At 44.8% G+C, this 11543-nt stretch overlaps 1 protein-coding gene across 1 annotated transcript; it reads right to left on the reverse strand.

Moving 5' to 3' along the window:
• Window positions 1–3142: 3142 nt before the first annotated feature.
• ATP5F1A (ATP synthase F1 subunit alpha) lies at window positions 3143–10901 on the reverse strand. The gene is made up of 12 exons (XM_075488913.1): window positions 10749–10901; window positions 9634–9712; window positions 8350–8519; window positions 7366–7539; window positions 7125–7291; window positions 6836–6984; window positions 5727–5878; window positions 5372–5596; window positions 5157–5264; window positions 4456–4600; window positions 4085–4235; window positions 3143–3352 (listed from the first exon to the last, which is right to left on the reverse strand). The coding sequence occupies exons 1-12, from the start codon at window positions 10806–10808 to the stop codon at window positions 3271–3273; spliced, it is 1662 nt and encodes a 553-aa protein (XP_075345028.1). The 5' UTR covers window positions 10809–10901; the 3' UTR covers window positions 3143–3270.
• Between the last annotated feature and the right edge of the window lie 642 nt (window positions 10902–11543).

Consider the following 11543-nt stretch of genomic DNA (forward strand, 5'->3'; position numbering starts at 1 on the left):
GGACCTCTTCTTCAATCCAATGCACCACCGAAGCACGACAAACCATGTCTACTCAACTCTCCCGGCATCAGTTATTCCCCCCAGCCTGGGGGGTGCTGCCACCACCCTCGCATCCCTCCCCTCCTGCACATTTACAAAGCAAAGGGAGCACCGTGGAAATTTCTCGGGCAACAAATAGTTGAGAAACAGCTGCCAGATGCAAAGCTGGCTTTATTTTCCAAGCTGGGCTCGATACCTATATAGGATTTACATATTTGATGGCGCTATGCCAGATAACACGCTAATGATACTGGGTGAGCCCAGTGCTCTGCATTTACTCCTCTTATTCCACAACATGCAGCAGCCCCAAACCCAGCACCCACTCCTCCCAGGGCCCACCCATCTTCACCCAATCCTGCAAGATGGGAGCTGCTTCCCAGGCATCGTCTGGGAAACCCTGAGCACTGCCATTCACAGACAAGGATTTTCAGCCCCGAAAGCCAAAATTTTGTAATTTATTTCCTGGTTAGTGGTACCTGGAACGAAGGTCCGCACACCAAGAGGAACTGAGCAGCCACAGCACCGATGCTCTGCAGCAGATAAGTGGCTATTCAGCACTTCTCCATTCCCAAAAGCACAGTTCAGACTCAAAAGAAAAAATTGCAGTTTTCCCCAAACTGTGGCTTTTCCTCCACAGCTCGGCAGCAGCACACCGAGGGATTCACTCGACATCAAAGGACCCTTCAAGTAGTTCACTGGTGACCAATTATTGGTCTGGTAATATTATCTGGTAATTATTATCACTGGTAATTTTTATCTGGTAATTATTACCACTGGTAATATTATCAAACCCTCAACTCAGCACCAACTTCCTCCAGCAGTGTAGCGGCAGCTCACCTGGGCATATTTTGGCTGCACGGAGCAGGTTGCAAAGCCACAGCTCTCAGGACACGCATGGACGGGCAGTGCCTGCCGGGGGATGCTCAGAGCCTTCGGCAAAGGCACCCCAGGACCACAAAGGCAGCTTTGGAGCCAACTGCCACTTAGCAAATGTTTCTGAGGTTTATACTGATGAAAGGAGGTTTGCGTGGATTTTGCTTTCAGTGTTCGTGGCTGCAGTTCCTGACCTGGCAGCAGAGGTAGTGTCACATCTCTGTTTCAGATCTGAATCAAATCTGCCCAGCTGCAAACACACAAACTCCAAGGTGCAAATCCTGCAATAAATCTTCAAGTTTTCTCCATCTGATCTGACTGCACTGGAAGGACATGCTTTTAGGACAGGCAGATAAGCCTGAGTGGGATTGAGACCCAAAGTGAGCAGGACCAGAGTAGCATGGATCAAGGCACAGCAGCTCAGGGCAGCCTACAGCAAGAGTCATCATCAGCCCTGTAGCAACAGCTGCAGTTGACAGCTTTGGCATCACCTGCACAGAGAGCAGGCATTATCACAGCACGGGTAGTTACATGTCACAGGACACCATGCTGAAATGGTGTGTTTCTGTGATTTTCTGAATCAGCTCTTCAGCTGATATAGTGGGATGACCCTGTGCACACTCCCAACAGAAGAGGACACAAACCCTCACCACAAACCCACACCATCACAACCCATTTGCTATTTCTCTGCTTTCCAGCACCACCAAGCAGCCAGGGCAGGCCACAGCCCCTTCTCAGGACTTGCGACCAATCCTTCAAAACCAGCCCCTCCACCCTTTTGTCTGACCAGACTGATTTACCACACAGTGCTTTAATGAGGAAATTATCACCTTCCTAAGTCACAGCAGCAACAGGGCAGAAATCAGAACTTCAGAATATTTACCTGTTACCAGAAACGAAGATGTCTCTGTGCAATTTCAGACTAAGACAGCCCTGAGCTTGGTGCTTTCTAACCACAGCAACACCAAGTAACTGGGGTTTATTCACTGTGCAAGAACAGAGTAGCAAGCTGTGAAAGCTGTCCCAGAAGGGACAAGTGATGTAGGGCAGCCAGAGCAAAAAGGTTCCAGCACAGTATTCCCACACCTGTGAAGCCTCCCAGGCACCTGTTCTGGAGCTGTGTGTAGACACAGGATTGTGAAACATAAGAGCAATGCCACAGGAAGACCTCCTCCAGCAGCACAGCACTATTCTAACATGCCAGCTCTTCCCAGGAAGATGTCCAACACTTCCAGACTAAAAATAAGTGTTTATTTTTTCCTGTACTGCAGAAGCAAGAGCTCACACTCTCAAAGCACTCAAGCCATTAATAGAGAAGCTTGTTCACCTGGAACTGCATGAAAGGCTTAGATGAAATGTTTCCAGCTGCTTGTAACACAGCAGGCTTGAACTTGAAGGCAGGATGTTCCTGTGAAGGAAGTTAACGGGGGACAGCACAAATAACCCCAACAGAAGTCCTGATCATAGGTCACTGTGGAGCAGAGGCTCACTGAGGATTAAGGACCAAGTTCCAGTGTACCAGGTAAAGTTGAATACACCACACAAAGTGGAGCAACTTTAAACTGAACTTTTCCACACCCCAGATGGAAGTTCTAATGCTGGGATCTTGTACCTCACATAACATGCAGATAAAGTCAGGAGATGAAATAGGTGCTCTAGTATATAACCTCCCCCCAAACCCTTAACAATTGCAGACAATTTACTGACAGAACTAGTCAACTACAGAGGATGGTGGCATTTAAATCTCTAGCAGTTACTACTGTAATAGCTAAACATGCAGTTGTCCCGAGACACACGGACAGTCAGTTCTGAAAGAACCCATCTTCTGAAAGCCAGGCACCAGGATGGGTTAGACAGCAATTGCCAGAAACACTCTGTCCCAGTATCAGACTGTTGAAGAATACTGTGAGGTCCAACTAGTTACCACCCACAACAAGACAGCCTGAACTGCTTCCCCAGTTGTATGCCTTTCCCAGTTGTCAGGTGAAGAGGATAAAAACTGCAAGAGCAACCCTCAGCTCTGTCATGATGGGAACTGCAGTCTTAGCCACAGAATCCAACTGCTACCCCTGCTTGTTCTTGTGAGGGGAGTTTGACCCACCCAACAGTTGAGATGTCCCCTGATTTTTCAGAGTTCCTTTAGCAAGTGTGCGTCCAGGGGAATTTAACTCTGTGGTTTTAAAGGCATACATTGCTCAAGTAGCAATAATTTAGAACAGAATATATAAGGCTTTTTACATGGAAACTTTTATTCTTATTGAGATCTGTACATTCAAGTCACACATACTTTTAAGTCTTTGATGGACCTGGAGCACAGGATCACGACAACAGCCTGGTCTGCTTGGAACAGTTAAGAGTTTATGCCTCAAAAGTAGCCAGGAAATTTGTGACTATTTCCTTCAACTTAGCTTCTGTCTGGTCAGAGATCTTTCCTTCAGTCCTGTTGAAAGAGTTTAGTTAAACTTCTGACACAGAAACAGACATATGGTCAGTCCCTAAGGCAAAGAAAAACTTTACAATGAACCTTCCAATTTCTAACAAAATTAGCAGATGAATTAACACATTTCTGTTTGATGCATGAAGCTATACCACTGAAACTAACATAACATCCCTTCTCCTCAAAAAGTTAGTCCTGTTTAAGAACTAAGGTTTGTCAACAAATACTTTCAAAATAGCTGTATGTAGTTCAACAAGGCTCTATCTTCCATAGAGCTATGCCTCAGAGATGGAAGGCACATGATTTGACTCATGACAAAATAAGCTCGGACCAGTTTACAGGACAGGACTACAGAAATACTCAATCCCCCACAGTCCACACTCAGTGGCAGGGAAGGCAGTGAGCAGCACTTAATCCACAGTACCATAATAGCTTAAAGCTATCAAAAATATGGGAACTGACTAGATTAAGTCATTTTGGTATCAGATTAGGAGGAATATTCAAATAGGTTCATTTTAAGCATCAGCTGGATTTCCTAAGTAAAGACTGGAGACAAGAAGCTGAGTTCTGGACAGTGCAAGGACAGTAGGAAGGCTGATTTAACCTCCAGTTCTGGTACAGGCAGCTTAAGGCCTGATGTTCTAGGATACACTAAATTAACAGTTCAGTGACCATTATCTGCACTCCAGCCATCAAGTCAATACCCTTGGGATGAAGTAAGATAAATCATCATACCTGATCGTGGAGAGGAGGGCCTGGTGCTGGCTCAGTACATGAGCTAGGAAAGCACTCTCAAATGTAGTGATTTTGCTGGGCTCCAGCTTGTCCAAGTGACCTCTTACACCAGCATAGATGACTGCAACCTGTTCCTCAATAGCCATGGGAACTGCATAAAAGAAAGCACTCATGCCATTGGTAACTCTTACAGCAGGACACATCAGTACTACAGGGTCCTTCTTTGAAGATCAACTGCACATATACAACATGGTTCAAATAAATCTACATTTACCGTGTCCACAGAATGTCTTAATGCTGCCACAAAGACCAGCCTTGTTAGCACAAGAGACTAATGGGAAATGCAGACTTGTTACATCCAAGACACTCACCATACTGTCCTTGTTTGAGAAGCTCCGTCAGACGTACACCACGGTTCAGCAGCTGTTGTGTGGCAGCATCCAGATCAGACCCAAACTGAGCAAAGGCAGCTACTTCACGATACTGAGCCAATTCCAGCTTCATGGTACCTGCCACCTACAACACAAGATACAGGTCAGACTGAGTTTGACCAGTTTTTAAATGAGTCTAGTAGTTTGCAGGTTATCTTCAGCTGACAGTGGTCACAAGTCAGCTTTGCCTTGCATACTAATCAAGTGAACCTCCAGATTCTGACAGATAATTATATGCATTTCTAAAAATCCCACCATCTGCTTGGCCTTTTAACATGAGCATGCTATTCCTCCTTAAAATGGGTACAGCTGATATTAAACCTCTCTAATTCCACATCTGGATTAAAAGTGTGGGGTTAAGAGAGCATTCTCTATTTCTAGTTAGATCAGTACCCAGTTCAGCATACTGAAACATCATGGTCCTACATCTTTACACAGATACTATTTTCCTTTCTCCCCCCTCTCTCAGCAGGCAATGGAAATATCAAAGAGATCCCCAAAGTTTGTTCTTTTATAATTTCATAACACTAAGGAATCCAAAGCTTTGTTCCCTCTCTATTCACAACTCTGAAGAGTGAAATGGGTTGGAAAGCCTACACACTAGTCTCTAGTGAGAAGAGGAGCAGCAGTTTCATGCTTACCTGCTTCATAGCCCTGGTCTGAGCAGCAGAACCTACACGGGACACAGACAGACCAACATTGATGGCTGGACGGATACCTTTGTAGAACAACTCAGTTTCCAAGAAGATCTGTAGGAGAAAATTGTTTTATCATCTTGGTCAGAAACCTGGAAGCCTCCTCAGAGACCCGCCAGTAAGTTACACAGAAGTACTGGCATGTGAAGATGTCATCCTACCTGTCCATCAGTGATGGAGATAACATTGGTTGGAATGTAAGCAGACACATCACCAGCCTGAGTTTCAATAACAGGCAAGGCAGTCAGAGAGCCACCTCCAAAGGAATCATTCATTTTGGCTGCTCTCTCCAGCAGGCGAGAGTGCAGGTAGAACACATCACCTGGGTAGGCTTCACGACCAGGTGGACGACGCAGCAGCAGAGACATCTGACGATAAGCAACAGCCTGTGTGGTATAAAGAAAGCTCTCAGACTTCAGCAGCTCGTTTAAAATTTTGAGTTTCTAAACCTGAGGTGATCTTACAGCTACAAACACCAATGCTAGACTATGAGGCCTATAAACAATGTTTCCTGACCTGTTTGGATAAGTCATCATAGATGATTAATGCGTGTTTTCCATTGTCTCTGAAGTATTCCCCCATGGAGCAACCTGAATAAGGAGCCAGATACTGAAGGGGTGCTGCATCAGATGCTGTGGCAGACACCACAATAGTGTACTTCATGGCATCTGGAAAGAATTGGAGACACACACCACTGAGTATATTACCTCATCATGCCATAATCAGCAAACACAACACACATGTGAAATACTAGTTGCTGAAGCAAGCCCAGGCAGCATCACTACATTGTTACAGGAAAGAACACCATACTAGATTAACATGTCCATTAGCTCAAGAAGTTTCAAGAGCAAGTTCATGGCAGCTAATGTCTAACACTTGCAGACAACTTTCCCATTTAAAAATGAAGTTTAAACTCTAAGATACACTTTGGTTCTAGAAGTAACTCAGCCTTGAAGTCTGTGATTTCCTGGCTTCTGCAAGGAAATACTACCCTTTGTTTCATAGTACCAAACAAATTATTATCTTTAAAATGGGTTTATTTTCCTGCTAGGTATGACTCTGCTTGACCAGCAGGCAAGAGTTAAGGTGCCTAATCTCTTGCAAGCTCTGTTACATATGCAGCCTTGGTCAATGAGATCACTGTTTCTGAAAAGCTGCTATCATTTAATACCTTACGTTTGGGCTGTAAAGTCTATATTTTGGCAGTGAAGTCTCTCCACTAAACTTGCAACTGCCATTCACACTGACTTGCATACATATGAAACAAATGCCAAGTCCATAAATATCTGTAGACCATAGCTTGTCATCAGGCCTGCCTAACTGCCAAGAGGAAGCTCTCTGAACTCTGCTAAAATAAAAAACATGGAAGGTGACTTTTCCAGAAGCAATTCAGCAGTTTTGGGGCCTCATACTAGTCTTCTAATGCAATGTAGCAAAAAGGGGTTTTTTTCCCTGGATACCTAGGAAAAATTTCTTGTCCAGAAAAGCAAGTAGTTCTCACATCTAATAAGAAAAGAATTCTGTCCCTACTCGCAGCTAGGAGAGTTCATAGTAGTATTCAGCATTATAATGAAAACAGGATGTCACTGTAGTTGCCAGACTCAACCATCTTCAAAAATCTGTACCTGCATCAGTGAGCCTCTTCACCAGCTGAGCAACAGTAGATCTCTTCTGGCCAACTGCAACATAGATACAGTACAGCTTCTTTTTCTCATCTGTTCCATCATTAAATCGTTTCTGGTTGATTATTGTGTCAATTGCAATTGAAGTTTTCCTGTGTAACAGAGATTGGTAAGTTAAGCTGCCTACGGTTCTCTCAACCTCTACACAGTTCTGTGTTCAGCTTTGTACAGCGGAGCACGCTGTACTCATGTCTGTTTAACAAAACATTTTTAGCTTGGGCATTTAACTTACCCAGTCTGTCTGTCACCAATGATCAGCTCACGCTGGCCACGACCAATTGGCACCAAGCTGTCCACAGCCTTAATACCAGTCTGCATAGGTTCACGCACAGAGATTCTGGGAATGATCCCAGGGGCCTTTAAGCCAACTCTTCTACGCGTCTTAGATTTGATAGGACCCTTAAAAGAGAGGAAACAACCTGTTGCAGTCTGTATCACATAGATACAAGCAGAGGTAGTAAACAACTAGTTACCTTCCCATCGATTGGATTGCCCAGGGCATCTACAACACGGCCCAGGAGCTCTTCCCCAACTGGAACATCGACAATGGCACCAGTCCTCTTCACAACATCCCCTTCCTTGATCAGTCGGTCATTACCAAACACAACAACACCAACATTGTCGGGCTCCAAATTCAAGGACATACCCTAGGACAAAGATCACATTACCCTAAGAAAACACATGCCAACATTTACAAAATTTTGACAGTTTAATACCAATATGATTATTCTACAGTGTAGAACATCCAACATCATCTTATCTCAGTCTTATTTGTAACAATAGTCAATGTTCTGCTTTAATGTACAATGCATGTATGTTCTTCCATACTGGTGAGAGAACCTGCCTAAGCCTTCAGCTTACTACATAATTAATGCTAGACTACTGCAAGTATAATTAAGTCATTTATCTCTCTAAAAAAAAAGAACAGAAAGTATAAGCAGGGTTCAAATACAACATTTCTCTCCTGCCTAGGAATTGGACAAGGGAAAAGCACTGGTGGCTGCTTCTCTGCCGAAGGCAAGTTAGGTCATTAAAAATACTGGAAGAGATGTTGCAGTACTCTTGGAACAGTCAGCTTTTTAACTCCAGTCTACTCTTAGGACTATAAGAAGTCAGCAAACTGCACACTGTATTGGAGCACAGAGGCTATTATTCAACAGTAAACAGAAAAGCCAGCCTGAAACCAAAGAAAACAAAATCCAATGCCAGATTCGTTCTTAATACTTCTTAGATGAAGACAGATAAAGCTCAAGTGTTGGCCAAGCACCATATACTAATACTGAAAGCAAATTATTACAAATAATTTTTATAGTATTATTTCAACTAGTTACTACGCATTAAAGTTGCAATAAAGTCTGTAAAAGGTCCATATGGGTAACTCCAAGCATAGCCTCAGATTCTTCTTAAAAAAGTCTTTCTATTTCTAGGCTAAACAAACTGCTTTAGTGAAAGCTTACTTTCAGTCCAGAAGAGAATTCAACCATTTCTTCTGCCTGGACATTTCTTAGGCCATACACACGGGCAATACCATCACCGATCGAGAGCACACGGCCAGTCTCCTCAAGTTCAGCAGAGGTGTCAGCTCCCAAAATACGTTCCTCAAGAATAGAGGATACCTCAGCAGTGCCTGGAAAGAGAAGTTTCAAACCAAATTTAGCACATTAAGGTACAGTATGAATTCGGTAAGCTTGTCTTGAATTCAGAAGCCAAGGTACCCTTTTTCTCAGGTATGCCACAAGATCTAGCAAGCAACACTCTTCCCTACATATAATGCATAAGATAAATAACAGCTTCTGTATTCACAGCCAATAAAAGCAGCCTCAACTCATCATGAGTCAGCTTCAATCAAAACATTGATGACTGTTTAGTTATCAATTTCCTTCAGTATGTCCTACACTACTAGCAATCTCTTCCCCTAGAAAGCAATTAGATTAAACAGATTAGACACTTAGCTCAGAAAGAACAGACATGCTAGCTCTGCCTGCAGAGCATTTACTTAGACTGGAGGCATCAAAATACCCTGTCAACTGATTTGTAATCCAAGGTCCCAATATATTTAAAGGAACTCAGTACATCCAAGGAGTTAGTTGTCCAATATAAGCTATAAAAATGTATTCTCCATCTCCCTCAAATTTGTTTGGCAGCATACCTCCAACAACTTTTTATTTCCTCAGCTAGGAAACAGTAAATAACACTGTAAAACTGTTATTTCCTAATAATACCTTTAATCACCCTAAACCACGTCAAAAATTGTACATGAACCACTACCAAAAATACAGCTATGCAATGCCACTGCCTTCTCTAAACACAAAGATGCCAGCAGCAAAAAAAGTTATACTCGAGGACACAAGGTCAAACCCAGGCAGGCCTGTGAAAGTCATCCGTTCCTTCATACTGTTACAAACAAGACAGGAAACTGGAATTTGAGACATTTTTTCAAATAATTCTGCAGGAGTTGAAGACTGAATCGAATCCTCGTGAAGCAGGTAAACTGTGTAAGCCAATAGACATGTAACCACTCCTTTGGTTTGGACATAATTTGAATAGTTATTAAAGCGAAGTCTCCTGGATGTGACTGTGTGACAGATAGTTCACTGTTAAATACTATCAGTACATAAATGTCCTCAATTGTTTTGTCAACTGACACACACACCCCTCACACTCCATATTCAAATTCCTTTTTATCTGACAGAGCAAGTTCTTAAACTGCACTCTTATATGAAGACCTTTCTCAAACTCACCAGTTTTCTGAAAGCATGTTTTGGAGGCATGGATGTTTCTTGTAGCAACAAATGCTGCACCCAGGGTGTTTCTGGAAATCTAAAATAAGTAATTGTTTCAGTAACAGCAAGATTTTTCTCAATCGTTCAAAAAAATGTTAAGAGATAACACACTGAAGTTTCTGATTGTGATCTTATATATTTAATGTATCTCAGTTTTGAGTTGAGCTCCACAGCACTCCATTCACAAGTTGTAGTTATAGAACTAAGTCCAGCACTACTAAGCAAGGACAGATAGTAAAGGAGATTGCTCTAAATTACTTGCTGGATTTTTCTGCATTGCACTGATGTCACTATCACAGCACTGCAGCAGCTCCCAAAGCAACACCTCCTCTCATTTGCCACCTTTGCGCTGAACATCAAAAGCTTAGGGCATAAAGAAATCAGTGCACCCCTCATGGTTTTGCACAAGGAAGAAATAAGATTGTGTTTTCTAAGGATTAGCCTTTCTAAGAAAAATCTAACTGCAGAATTTCTGAAGTATGGCTAGAACATATATGATAGCAGAAACGAAAAAAGAAAAAATCTGTGATAATGAATGCATTAAAAGATTATAATCCTACATCCCAAGCAAAGCTCCCAGTGCAGTCCCATGCAGCATTAATGCTATTTCTCTGAAAGCCTAGGCAGGCCTCTCCCCCTCCACCTTCACAAGGGACACTAGCCAGGAACGGGTCCTGACAGATCTTTGCTCTCCCCTCTCCCCACAAACACAGGGAAAAAAATGCCACCTGGCAAAGCCTCGCAGCTCAAATCCCTAACCCTGACTATGATCTAGCAGCTTTCAGGCATTAACCTGAACCCCAGCAGTGCTAATCCGCACCTCCGGGGAAGGGCACAGAGTCCTCTAGACACCCCCCCCCCCCAGGCGAGGGCACCCCCGCTCCTCAGGAAGGGGTCGGGCCCCACTGTCACCCAGCGCTGAGATGAGTCCCACACACACACACCCCACCCCACCCCAGACTCCCGAGAGCGGGAGGCCGCAACTCCTCAATGTCACCGCAACCCCCAAGATGGCGGTAGCACCCGTCCCCCACACTCGCCCGCTCGCTCCAGGGAGCGGAGAGCACGCTTACCAGGCCGGCCTGCCGCAGCAAGGAGCAGGCAAGGGCGGCAGCCACGCGGGCGGAGAACATAGCAGCAGCTCCTTCAGAAAAGACTGAAGGAGACAGCGAGCGGCTCTACACTCTCTCCACAAAATGGCGGCAGCGCGCTCCGCCCCTTTTGGCGGCGAGGCCACGCTCACGGGGCGGGGCGGGGCGCAGCCCGGAAGTGCTTCCCTCGCCGCCACCGTCCCCCTCAGGTGTCGTGGCGCCTCCCCCCTCCCTGCGCCTCTGAGCGATGAGGGAGTATATAGATATATACAAAATAATTTAAAAAACTGAAAGGGGGCTTTTAGAAAAATGCCCCGTTGCGGCAGGTGCCCTTGAAATGGCCACCGGCGGGCGGAAGGGGCGGGGTGGGGCTGGGGGCATGAGGTGGGCGTGGGTCGGTGTGAAGCATAGGAGGCTGGGTTGTGAGTGCTGTGGGGCATGGGGTAGTGGCATAGGGTAGGGGCGCGGGGCAGGAGTGTGAGGGGCTGTGAGGCAGAGAGCGGTGGTGTGGGGTAGGGGGTAGTTGGGGGGTGTCTCCCCTTTTCTGCTCGCGCTTCTGGCTGTTCTGTCTGGTAGCAGCTGCTGGTGGCAGAAGAAAAGTGTGGTAGAGGAGTGCTGGCATCTCGCCCGGGCTCTGGAAACGGGGGTAAAAGGGACGTGATGTGCAGTGCCATGTTGGTTTTCTTACTGTTACTACAGATGAGCTTAAATTTTTTAGCCAGTCTGTTCATAATAAGTGAAACTTGACTGCTGGCCTCACAGGCGCCATCAGAGGTG

Source organism: Mycteria americana (assembly GCF_035582795.1).
Source record: "Mycteria americana isolate JAX WOST 10 ecotype Jacksonville Zoo and Gardens chromosome Z unlocalized genomic scaffold, USCA_MyAme_1.0 Scaffold_18, whole genome shotgun sequence".
In the NCBI taxonomy this organism is placed as follows: Eukaryota; Metazoa; Chordata; class Aves; order Ciconiiformes; family Ciconiidae; genus Mycteria; species Mycteria americana.